Raw genomic sequence first — 13,673 nt, 5'->3', positions numbered from 1 at the left:
AGCATTCCCTGGCACGTTATTTTTATTTAGTTATGTATGTAGAATGCCCTGGGAAACATTTTTATTTACAATCTAAAAATATCATTATGTAAAAATGTATGGTTTTAGCTATTCACTAACGGTGTAAATGGTGGTTTATTTTCTACAGTGACGTAACAGTGATACAGCCCATATTATTTCCTAATCTGTTTGGGTCGCTACATTATATTTCACCCCCCTCTGAGTGAGGTACAATCCTTAGATGTTCAGAGATGGGCAGTATGTTTGCTCCATAGGCGAATTTTGCCATACTAAACGCCCAGCAACATTTACAATTATGTAAATCTGATATATATATATATATATATATATATATATATATATATATATATATATATATATATATAAACATTTTCTATACCCCCTACGTCTCTAGTTGCTCTTAATTGTATTATTACTTGTACTGTGATTCTTGAAATGTATTTTTGTTTACGACTGTAAGTCGCCCTGGATAAGGGCGTCTGCTAATAAATAAATAAATAAATAAATAATAATAGTTCACATTTCACCCCCACCCCTTTTTTTTATTGAGTTACAATCCTTAGATTGTTCATTAATGGGCGGTAGGTGTGCTGCATTAGTCTTTTGTATTTTAAACACGTTTTATTCAGGGAGCTATTTGTGATATATTTTTTAAAAATGTAATTATTTTGATTATTTTTGAGTGGATGGGAAAGTACTTAAAAACATTGTCCATATTATATTTAGGGCTTCTGTAACTCGACAGTACTTGCACACTTAAGTTGTCCCTTCTTTCCTTTTCTGGTCACGGCACATTCTTCTGGGGGTTTTGTGTGGAGGCATTTTTTTTTTTACATTTCGCACACAATTCTGTTTTAAATCCTCCGTATTTTCACTGTAATACAGTTTTAATTCCCGTTACCAGCATCCATCCTGACTGTAATCTCGTTTTAAATCTCGCAAGCGGAGTCTCCAATAGAAAGGTGGCAATGTGCCGTCACTCGGTAGTCGTGGTGTGTTTAAAGTATTCAGAGCGAATCAGAGATGCAAGTCTATTACAAGTCGGGTTTTTTAAGTTAACGTGCTCTGCTCCTATCGGAAGTTGCTTACTGTTGCACAGTCCCTTACGAGCAGCTAAGATGGACGCCTGTGTCTCTGTGTCCTTCTTTCAAGACGAGCTCGCCTCTACCGTCCAGCATGCGGTGAAAGCGGCTGTGGACACACTCTTGCGTGAAATTACAAAAGTTGTCGGCAGCAAATTCACTGAATTGCGAGTGGAAATGGCTGGAAAGGAGAAAGAGAATGAAATCCTGAGGCTGAGATTGGAAATATCAGAGAGCGAGCTGAACGCTGTGCGAGAATGCATGAACGCTGCAGATGCAGACATTAAACAACCGCTGATATTTCAAGGTAAGATTGATTTTTTATTTATTGCTTGGTCAGTCCAACACCTTAACTCACCTTTTATTGGGAAGATCTTGGTTAGAATGTGTCTTATTTAATATATGAAAGAGTATTGTGATTTACACTCGCATCATATACAAAGTAGTAGAACATGCAGAAAAATTAAAGGCAACCGCTGGACAAATAAGAAATTAAAAAAGCCTGTATACATGTTTTGTTATGGTTTTGCATTTAAATGGTTTTGCATTTAAATTAAAAGGCATTCAGAGGACGTCCACAAGGACGACATTGAGAAAAAATACGAACACGAACATGAACGTTGGTAGCATCTTTAAAGAGATTTTTCTTTACAACTTGTTTTTATACAGGCAATGTAAATATACAGTATTTTTTTTTAAATGATCATCTCGGTCGTTGCAGGTCTGTGACCAAGAACTGAGTCCATTAAATCATAATATTTAATTATTGTGCCGCTCTGACCCGCTTTGTTAGGATTTTTGGTTTTATTGTAATCCTGTTTTTGTGTTTTGTTTTTTTCACGACACTGTTTCCCGCTGTGGTTTAGTCCCGTATTTCTCAATTCCCGTGAAATCTTTTGGTAGACTTTATTGTTTTTCAGATGGATTCAAATACACCCACCCCTCGTTATATCACCCCTCGCTGCACTACGGATTCAGATAGATTCAAATACACCCACCCCTCGTTATATCGCCCCTCGCTGTACTGCGGATTCAGCTAGATTCAAATATTCAATTTAAACAGGGTAAAAAAACAAACAAACAAAAAAGCACATTTCACTTCTCGTTTCTTTCTTTCTTTCTTTCTTTCTTTCTTTCTTTCTTTCTTTCTTTCTTTCTTTCTTTCCCTCGAGGAACCTAGCCAGTAAGTAAGATGTTATAATTCTGTACAATTGTTTCCCACAGAGAGCCACGCTATCCCTGAACCTGAAGCACAAGAGGGGCCAAAGATAGAAGCAGTTTCCACACAAGAGGAGTCCTTTGAGCAGGAGAGCCGTGGAAGTCTAATGCAGGTTACAGAGCTGGTGTTTGATAAAGATGAAGACGTCCCTCAACAGGAATGTGATCCTATTAAAGAGGAATTCATTGAGCAGCAATGTGTCCCCATCGCAGACACAGAAAATAATGTCTGTACCCTTGAGGAGAACAACAAGCTGGGATCCAACCTGTGTGATGATCCTCCATCTGAATGTGAAGTGGGATTGAAACGTCATCGTGCAAAACAAGCTGCATTGAGCCGCCGAGTAATCCTGCAGAAACTGGGTACTGAACGCCAGCAGTGTGCTTGAGATTCATGTTCAAACCAGGGGGAGCTGCCCAACCACCATGTCAAAGGCTTGCTGCAGAACTGTCCTTGCTACTGAGGCCCCTGCTAGATGTTCAGTTAAACAATTTAGAACAGGGTTGGAACAAAGACCAGGAGTGGAAGGGCCAGCATTGAACTCCCTTGTGTCAGAGCTGTGCCTTTCCCCATTTCTGGTAGAGCAGGGGTGTGAAACTCCGTTCCTGGAGGGCCGCAGGGTCTTCTGGCTTTCGTTCTCTCCTAATTATTAATTGGACATGTTTAACACTTCTCTCCAGGTCTCAAAATGTTTCATGGCTAGTGTACCTGAGTCAAGTGCATTTTAAACCATCAACTGTAAAAGACCTTGAAAGATGTTAAATATGTCAAATTGGACAAATCATTTGATCAGTTAAGTTACTTGAGATCTTAAGTTGGAATGAAAACCAGAAGACCCTGCGTCCCTTGAGGACTGGAGATCGACGCCCCTGTGGTAGACTGTTTGCAGTTGTGCTGCTCCCACAGCTTTACAGAGCTGCAGGGATCACAAGCCTCGTCACTGGGTGATGCCAAATCCAATTGGGTTCCTTAGCATCACCTCAGTGCAGCACTTGCATATAAATCTGATCTACTTGTATTTGTAGGAGTGGTATTAGTGGGGTGGAAATCAGTGAATGGTAAATGTGAGTGATGTTCTGAGGCTCTTGCACACCCATTTTATTCGGGGGGGGGGGGGGGGGATCTGTGCCAAGCGTTGCAAGATAAAACCTGGAAAGGCTTTGTGAGGCTGTGAAAGGGAATCTGGGAATTGTAGGGCTTTGCTGTACAGAGATTTTACACACACTCTCAACAGTTATCTACAAAAAATCTCGATTCAGCTAGATTCAAATACACCCACCCCTCGTTATATCACCCCTCGCTGTACTGCGGATTCAGATAGATTCAAATACACCCGCCCCTCGTTATATCAGCCCTCGCTGTACTGCGGATTCAGATAGATTCAAATACACCCGCCCCTCGTTATATCAGCCCTCGCTGTACTGCGGATTCAGATAGATTCAAATACACCCACCCCTCGTTATATCACCCCTCGCTGTACTGCGGATTCAGATAGATTCAAATACACCCACCCCTCGTTATATCAGCCCTCGCTGTACTGCGGATTCAGATAGATTCAAATACACCCACCCCTCGTTATATCAGCCCTCGCTGTACTGCGGATTCAGATAGATTCAAATACACCCACCCCTCGTTATATCAGCCCTCGCTGTACTGCGGATTCAGATAGATTCAAATACACCCACCCCCTCGTTATATCACCCCTCTCTGTACTGCGGATTCAGATAGATTCAAATACACCCACCCCTCGTTATATCAGCCCTCGCTGTACTGTGGATTCAGATAGATTCAAATACACCCACCCCTCGTTATATCACCCCTCGCTGTACTGCAGATTCAGATAGATTCAAATACACCCACCCCTCGTTATATCAGCCCTCTCTGTACTGCGGATTCAGATAGATTCAAATACACCCACCCCTCGTTATATCAGCCCCTCGCTGTACTGCGGATTCAGATAGATTCAAATACACCCACCCCTCGTTATATCAGCCCTCGCTGTACTGCGGATTCAGATAGATTCAAATACACCCACCCCTCGTTATATCAGCCCTCGCTGTACTGCGGATTCAGATAGATTCAAATACACCCGCCCCTCGTTATATCATCCCTCGCTGTACTGCGGATTCAGATATTCAATTTAAACAGGGTAAAAAAAACTAACAAACAAAAAAGCACATCCTTCCCGTTTCTTTCTTTCTCTTTCTTTCTCTTTCTTTCTCTTTCTTTCTATTTCTTTCTCTTTCTTTCTTTCTTTCTTTCTTTCCCTCGAGGAACCTAGCCAGTAAGTAAGAGGTTATAATTCTGTACAATTTTGTTTCCCACAGAGAGCCACGCTATCCCTGAACCTGAAGCACAGGAGGGGCCAAAGATGGAAGCAGTTTCCACACAAGAGGAGTCCTTTGAGCAGGAGAGCCGTGGAAGTCTAATGCAGGTTACAGAGCTGGTGTTTGATAAAGATGAAGACGTCCCTCAACAGGAATGTGATCCTATTAAAGAGGAATTCATTGAGCAGCAATGTGTCCCCATCGCAGACACAGAAAATAATGTCTGTACCCTTGAGGAGAACAAGCTGGGATCCAACCTGTGTGATGATCCTCCATCTGAATGTGAAGTGGGATTGAAACGTCATCGTGCAAAACAAGCTGCATTGAGCCGCCGAGTAATCCTGCAGAAACTGGGTACTGAACGCCAGCAGTGTGCTTGAGATTCATGTTCAAACCAGGGGGAGCTGCCCAACCACCATGTCAAAGGCTTGCTGCATAACTGTCCTTGCTACTGAGGCCCCTGCTAGATGTTCAGTTAAACAATTTAGAACAGGGTTGGAACAAAGACCAGGAGTGGAAGGGCCAGCATTGAACTCCCTTGTGTCAGAGCTGTGCCTTTCCCCATTTCTGGTAGAGCAGGGGTGTGAAACTCCGTTCCTGGAGGGCCGCAGGGTCTTCTGGCTTTCGTTCTCTCCTAATTATTAATTGGACATGTTTAACACTTCTCTCCAGGTCTCAAAATGTTTCATGGCTAGTGTACCTGAGTCAAGTGCATTTTAAACCATCAACTGTAAAAGACCTTGAAAGATGTTAAATATGTCAAATTGGACAAATAATTTGATCAGTTAAGTTACTTGAGATCTTAAGTTGGAATGAAAACCAGAAGACCCTGCGTCCCTCGAGGACTGGAGATCGACGCCCCTGTGGTAGACTGTTTGCAGTTGTGCTGCTCCCACAGCTTTACAGAGCTGCAGGGATCACAAGCCTCATCACTGGGTGATGCCAAATCCAATCGGGTTCCTTAGCATCACCTCAGTGCAGCACTTGCATATAAATCTGATCTACTTGTATTTGTAGGAGTGGTATTAGTGGGGTGGAAATCAGTGAGTGGTAAATGTGAGTGATATTCTGAGGCTCTCGCACACCCATTTTATTCGGGGGGGGGGGGGGGGATCTGTGCGTTGCAAGATAAAACCTGGAAAGGCTTTGTGAGGCTGTGAAAGGGAATCTGCGAATTGTAGGGCTTTGCTGTACAGAGATTTTACACACAATCTCAACAGTTATCTACAAAAAATCTCGATTCAGCTAAATTCAAATACACCCACCCCTCGTTATATCAGCCCTCGCTGTACTGCGGATTCAGATAGATTCAAATACACCCACCCCTCGTTATATCAGCCCTCGCTGTACTGCGGATTCAGATAGATTCAAATACACCCGCCCCTCGCTATATCAGCCCTCGCTGTACTGCGGATTCAGATAGATTCAAATACACCCACCCCTCGCTATATCACCCCTCGCTATACTGCGGATTCAGATAGATTCAAATACACCCGCCCCTCGTTATATCAGCCCTCGCTGTACTGCGGATTCAGATAGATTCAAATACACCCGCCCCTCGTTATATCAGCCCTCGCTGTACTGCGGATTCAGATAGATTCAAATACACCCGCCCCTCGTTATATCAGCCCTCGCTGTACTGCGGATTCAGATAGATTCAAATACACCCACCCCTCGTTATATCAGCCCTCGCTGTACTGCGGATTCAGATAGATTCAAATACACCCACCCCTCGTTATATCAGCCCTCGCTGTACTGCGGATTCAGATAGATTCAAATACACCCACCCCTCGTTATATCACCCCTCTCTGTACTGCGGATTCAGATAGATTCAAATACACCCACCCCTCGTTATATCAGCCCTCGCTGTACTGCGGATTCAGATAGATTCAAATACACCCCCCCCTCGTTATATCAGCCCTCGCTGTACTGCGGATTCAGATAGATTCAAATACACCCACCCCTCGTTATATCAGCCCTCTCTGTACTGCGGATTCAGATAGATTCAAATACACCCACCCCTCGTTATATCAGCCCTCGCTGTACTGCGGATTCAGATAGATTCAAATACACCCACCCCTCGTTATATCAGCCCTCGCTGTACTGCGGATTCAGATAGATTCAAATACACCCGCCCCTCGTTATATCAGCCCTCTCTGTACTGCGGATTCAGATAGATTCAAATACACCCGCCCCTCGCTATATCACCCCTCGCTGTACTGCGGATTCAGATAGATTCAAATACACCCACCCCTCGTTATATCAGCCCTCTCTGTACTGTGGATTCAGATAGATTCAAATACACCCGCCCCTCGTTATATCAGCCCTCGCTGTACTGCGGATTCAGATAGATTCAAATACACCCGCCCCTCGTTATATCAGCCCTCGCTGTACTGCGGATTCAGATAGATTCCAGTACACCCACCCCTCGTTATATCAGCCCTCGCTGTACTGCGGATTCAGATAGATTCAAATACACCCGCCCCTCGCTGTACTGCGGATTCAGATAGATTCAAATACACCCGCCCCTCGTTATATCAGCCCTCGCTGTACTGCGGATTCAGATAGATTCAAATACACCCACCCCCTCGTTATATCAGCCCTCGCTGTACTGCGGATTCAGATAGATTCAAATACACCCACCCCTCGTTATATCAGCCCTCGCTGTACTGCGGATTCAGATAGATTCAAATACACCCACCCCTCGTTATATCAGCCCTCGCTGTACTGCGGATTCAGCTAGATTCAAATACACCCACCCCTCGTTATATCAGCCCTCGCTGTACTGCGGATTCAGATAGATTCAAATACACCCACCCCTCGTTATATCAGCCCTCGCTGTACTGCGGATTCAGCTAGATTCAAATACACCCACCCCTCGTTATATCGCCCCTCGCTGTTCTGCGGATTCAGCTAGATTCAAATACACCCGCCCTTCGTTATATCAGCCCTCGCTGTACTGCGGATTCAGATAGATTCAAATACACCCACCCCTCGTTATATCAGCCCTCGCTGTACTGCGGATTCAGATAGATTCAAATACACCCACCCCTCGTTATATCAGCCCTCGCTGTACTGCGGATTCAGATAGATTCAAATACACCCACCCCTCGTTATATCAGCCCTCGCTGTACTGCGGATTCAGATAGATTCAAATACACCCACCCCTCGCTATATCAGCCCTCGCTGTACTGCGGATTCAGATAGATTCAAATACACCCACCCCTCGTTATATCACCCCTCGCTGTACTGCGGATTCAGCTAGATTCAAATACACCCGCCCCTCGTTATATCAGCCCTCGCTGTACTGCGGATTCAGATAGATTCAAATACACCCACCCCTCGTTATATCAGCCCTCGCTGTACTGCGGATTCAGATAGATTCAAATACACCCGCCCCTCGCTGTACTGCGGATTCAGATAGATTCAAATACACCCACCCCTCGTTATATCAGCCCTCGCTGTACTGCGGATTCAGATAGATTCAAATACACCCGCCCCTCGCTGTACTGCGGATTCAGATAGATTCAAATACACCCGCCCCTCGTTATATCAGCCCTCGCTGTACTGCGGATTCAGATAGATTCAAATACACCCGCCCCTCGTTATATCAGCCCTCGCTGTACTGCGGATTCAGATAGATTCAAATACACCCGCCCCTCGTTATATCAGCCCTCGCTGTACTGCGGATTCAGATAGATTCAAATACACCCACCCCCTCGTTATATCAGCCCTCGCTGTACTGCGGATTCAGATAGATTCAAATACACCCGCCCCTCGTTATATCACCCCTCTCTGTACTGCGGATTCAGATAGATTCAAATACACCCGCCCCTCGTTATATCAGCCCTCGCTGTACTGCGGATTCAGATAGATTCAAATACACCCACCCCTCGTTATATCAGCCCTCGCTGTACTGCGGATTCAGATAGATTCAAATACACCCACCCCTCGTTATATCACCCCTCGCTGTACTGCGGATTCAGATAGATTCAAATACACCCACCCCTCGTTATATCAGCCCTCTCTGTACTGCGGATTCAGATAGATTCAAATACACCCACCCCTCGTTATATCAGCCCTCGCTGTACTGCGGATTCAGATAGATTCAAATACACCCACCCCTCGTTATATCGCCCCTCGCTGTACTGCGGATTCAGATAGATTCAAATACACCCGCCCCTCGTTATATCACCCCTCGCTGTACTGCGGATTCAGATAGATTCAAATACACCCACCCCTCGTTATATCAGCCCTCTCTGTACTGCGGATTCAGATAGATTCAAATACACCCGCCCCTCGTTATATCAGCCCTCGCTGTACTGCGGATTCAGATAGATTCAAATACACCCGCCCCTCGTTATATCACCCCTCTCTGTACTGCGGATTCAGATAGATTCAAATACACCCGCCCCTCGTTATATCAGCCCTCGCTGTACTGCGGATTCAGATAGATTCAAATACACCCACCCCTCGTTATATCACCCCTCGCTGTACTGCGGATTCAGATAGATTCAAATACACCCGCCCCTCGTTATATCAGCCCTCGCTGTACTGCGGATTCAGATAGATTCAAATACACCCACCCCTCGTTATATCACCCCTCGCTGTACTGCAGATTCAGATAGATTCAAATACACCCGCCCCTCGTTATATCAGCCCTCGCTGTACTGCGGATTCAGATAGATTCAAATACACCCGCCCCTCGTTATATCAGCCCTCGCTGTACTGCGGATTCAGATAGATTCAAATACACCCGCCCCTCGTTATATCAGCCCTCGCTGTACTGCGGATTCAGATAGATTCAAATACACCCACCCCTCGTTATATCAGCCCTCGCTGTACTGCGGATTCAGATAGATTCAAATACACCCGCCCCTCGCTATATCACCCTTCGCTGTACTGCAGATTCAGATAGATTCAAATACACCCGCCCCTCGTTATATCAGCCCTCGCTGTACTGCAGATTCAGATAGATTCAAATACACCCGCCCCTCGTTATATCAGCCCTCGCTGTACTGCGGATTCAGATAGATTCAAATACACCCACCCCTCGTTATATCAGCCCTCTCTGTACTGCGGATTCAGATAGATTCAAATACACCCACCCCTCGTTATATCAGCCCTCTCTGTACTGCGGATTCAGATAGATTCAAATACACCCACCCCTCGTTATATCAGCCCTCGCTGTACTGCGGATTCAGATAGATTCAAATACACCCACCCCTCGTTATATCAGCCCTCGCTGTACTGCGGATTCAGATAGATTCAAATATTCAATTTAAACAGGGTAAAAAAAAAAAAAAGCACATCCTCCTGGTTTTTTGTTTTCCGCTTTAATGACACGTTGACATCATTCTTGCCGTCACTCAAACTTGCGGGACACTAATTGATAAATGAATCCGTCTCAAGCAACCAATCACTGAACCGCTCGTTCACTTGTGTCTTCAACACAGGGACAGAGGCAGGCAAGAGGAGAAAATAGCCGTGAATTCTATGAAAATAGCCGTGAATTCTATGAAAATAGCCGTGAATTTTTCCTGGCTTTTATCTACATTCCTGAATATGCTGGACAATAACCTTAGTCTCTCCTTTCTTTCTTTGTAGATGAAGGAGAATATGACTCCACTCCATCACCCCACTGCAAAAACTCTTCTAGTGGCAAACCACAGTGCAAGAAACGCAGAGAGACGACACCCCAAGAAGAAAATGTGAAGACGTTGAGAACTCTCTCCGTTAAACTTCCTTTACAAGACAGACACCGACATGCTGTGGAGAGCACAGAGACGGGACATTCTGTGTGTTTTAACAATAGTGAAACCCAGGACACCTTGAAGACCTTGCCTCATTCTATTACAGGTCAACTAGGCTCTCCTACAAATCCCACACGAGGGACTGCATTAACTTGTGCCGATTGTGGGAAGAGTTTCAAACGTTTATCACGGCTTAAAATACACCAGCGCGTTCACACAGGAGAGAAACCTCATCACTGTGCTGACTGTGGAAAGAGATTCAGTCATTTAGGAAATCTTAAAACCCACCAGCGCATTCACACTGGAGAGAAACCTTATCACTGTGCTGAATGTGGAAAGAGATTCAGTGATTTAGTAAATTTTAAAAGACACCAGCGTGTTCACACAGGAGAGAAACCGTATCACTGTGCTGACTGTGGAAAGAGATTCAGTCATTTAGTAAATCTTAAAACCCACAAGCTCCTTCACACGGGAGAGAAACCTCATCGCTGCACTGTTTGTGGGAAATGTTTCGCACAGTTAAGAAGGCTTAAAACCCACCAGCGCATTCACACAGGAGAGAAACCTTATCACTGTACTGAGTGTGGGAAGAGTTCCACACAGCTAGGAAGCCTTTGATATCACCAGCGCGTTCACAGGGATCAATTTTCTTTCAAGGTTTTGTAAAAATGTTAATACCACACAAACTACTAAGATGAGCACCATCTCAAACTCATGGTAAAGTGTGTGTCTGCTGGTTTTCATTCCAACTGAGTTATCAGTTACTTACTTAAGCCCTTAATGGAACTAATGATATGCTTTAATTAGGAAAGAGGAAGTTTGGGGCAAAAGGAGGCGGGACAAGCATTTTTTCTATTGTCAAGGATTTTTTTTCTTTGGTATTGAAATTGCTTGTTTCTTCTGTATAATTTGTAATATTATGAAGGGAGGGACATTTCTGTCCTATACCCTTGTAATATTTGTACATGCATACAACAACGTTTATGTTGAATTAAGTTTTTATATAACTAATGGTAAATGTTGTTTACTGTTAATACAATGTTACTGTAACTATACTATAAAAGTACTGTCTCCAGGAAATTCAATTGATTCATTTTCACTTTTAAATGTCTTATCACATGAAATAAACAAAACCGTTTTGCAAATGTTTATATACTTTACATTTTATAAAATGCATAAAAATACAATTGAAAACCTCACAATGCAATAAATAACTGACTTTGGTATGTAGTCAAATAAATAAACACATGCAACTATTTCAATTGAATGAAATGTTTTCTAAAATCAAACTATAACAGCGGATTTGCTGTTAGCCACGTGGCTGAAGAGTAATGCTGGCTCCAGGGATCAACCACACCACAGACTCCGTGGCACATCAACACACCCCACAGCCACGATGCCCTTAGAAACCAAATACAGTGGAGTGATTACACCGTGTAACTTTTTTTTTTTTTTTTTTTTTTTTGGTTCCTGGGTAGTAAGTGTTATTTCCTAATTGCTTATGCCTCAAAAGTATAGAAAATGGCTATTATTCCCCACAAACTTTGCTTTTGTGACCAGGACAGTGATATTTTGAAATTTACCTATTTCCAATGAGAAAACGGGCAAATTTGTCTTTTCGTTCACATAAAGTCAGAAAAAAACAACATATGAATCCAAATTAACATGTATTTATACTAAAGTAATACAAAAATGACTACAAAAGATTTAGAAGCGAGTAGTTTTTTGAGATTTACGATTATACTGTAAATCACTTTCACGAATCAGTCCCCAAATGTAGTCTCCCATCATGTTCTCGTTATACTGTCCTTGGTAGCGGCGTTCAAAGTCCAGTATATCCTGGTGGAAGCGCTCGCCTTGCTCCTCCGAGTACGCTCCCATGTTCTCCTTGAATTTATCAAGATGAGCATCAAGGATATGGACTTTGAGGGACATCCTACAGCCCATTGTGCCATAGTTCTTCACCAGAATCTCAACAAGCTCCACAAAGTTTTCGGCCTTGTGATTGCCCAGGAAGCCCCGAACCACTGCGACAAAGCTGTTCCAAGCCGCTTTCTCCTTACTAGTAAGCTTCTTCGGGAATTCATTGCACTCCAGGATCTTCTTTATCTGTGGTCCGACGAAGACACCGGCTTTGACCTTTGCCTCAGACAGCTTAGGGAAGAAGTCTTGAAGGTACAGCACCTTCCGGGGGTCCACCAGTGGCTCCCACTTGACGTTGTTCCCGCCTGTGGTAGTGCGCCTTGGTGTCCCTGCTGTCCCAAAGGCAAAGATAGCAGGGAAACTTGGTAAAACCGCCTTGGAGACCCATCAGGAATGCCACCATTTTGAAGTCTCCTTTGACCTCCCAGCCGTACTCATCATACTTCAAGGTGTCCAGCAAGGTCTTGATGCTGTTGTAATCCTCTTTGAGGTGCACCGAGTGAGCCAGGGGAAGAGACGGGTACTTGTTACCATTATGGAGCAGGGACACCAAGGCGCACTACCACAGGCGGGACTGGCCACAGCAGACCGAGTTCTCTGTGGGGAGGAACAACGTCAAGTGGGAGCCACTGGTGGACCCCCGGAAGGTGCTGATGCCACCACTGCACATCAAATTGTGCCTTATGAAACAATTTGTCAGAGCTCTAGATAAGGAGTCGGCAGCCTTCAAGTACCTTCAAGACTTCTTCCCTAAGCTGTCTGAGGCAAAGGTCAAAGCCGGTGTCTTCGTCGGACCACAGATAAAGAAGATCCTGGAGTGCAATGAATTCCCCAAGAAGCTCACTAGTAAGGAGAAAGCGGCTGGGAACAGCTTTGTCGCAGTGGTTCGGGGCTTCCTGGGCAATCACAAGGCCGAAAACTATGTGGAGCTGGTTGAGACTCTGGTGAAGAACTACGGCACAATGGGCTGTAGGATGTCCCTCAAAGTCCATATCCTTGATGCTCATCTTGATAAATTCAAGGAGAACATGGGAGCGTACTCGGAGGAGCAAGGCGAGCGCTTCCACCAGGATATACTGGACTTTGAACGCCGCTACCAAGGACAGTATAACGAGAACATTAAGAGTATTAAGAGTACAGTTCATGTCCCCCCCCCCCCCCCCCCCCCGAGTAAGAGGTGGTGTGTGTGCACATCAGGTAGGGAAGAAAGAAAGTTAGCGAAAAACTGACTGTCATCCCAATTAGGAGCATAGACATTAGCTAAAATTAACGGGGTGTTATAAAGAGTACCTGTGACAACAACATAACGACCATTTGGGTACATACATATACACATACACACATATAC

General features: G+C 44.4%; 1 protein-coding gene across 2 annotated transcripts; it reads left to right on the top strand.

Moving 5' to 3' along the window:
- The first annotated feature begins 886 nt into the window (after positions 1–886).
- LOC131708097 (zinc finger protein 492-like) lies at positions 887–11,728 on the top strand. Of its 2 annotated transcripts, XM_059010202.1 has the most exons (4): positions 887–1,410; positions 2,328–2,684; positions 4,650–5,003; positions 10,257–11,728. In XM_059010202.1, exons 1-4 carry the CDS (start codon positions 990–992, stop codon positions 11,018–11,020), a joined length of 1,896 nt encoding a protein of 631 aa, XP_058866185.1. In that variant the 5' UTR covers positions 887–989; the 3' UTR covers positions 11,021–11,728. The 2 variants fall into 2 exon arrangements, with proteins under 2 accessions (XP_058866185.1, XP_058866186.1); XM_059010203.1 differs by lacking the exon at positions 2,328–2,684 and having other exon boundaries at positions 889–1,410.
- The last annotated feature ends 1,945 nt before the right edge of the window (positions 11,729–13,673 follow it).

The sequence above is a fragment of the Acipenser ruthenus genome, chromosome 40, assembly GCF_902713425.1.
Source record: "Acipenser ruthenus chromosome 40, fAciRut3.2 maternal haplotype, whole genome shotgun sequence".
Classification (NCBI taxonomy): Eukaryota; Metazoa; Chordata; class Actinopteri; order Acipenseriformes; family Acipenseridae; genus Acipenser; species Acipenser ruthenus.
Note: the sequence above shows the minus strand (reverse complement) of the source record. Positions and strands in the feature narration are given on the sequence as shown.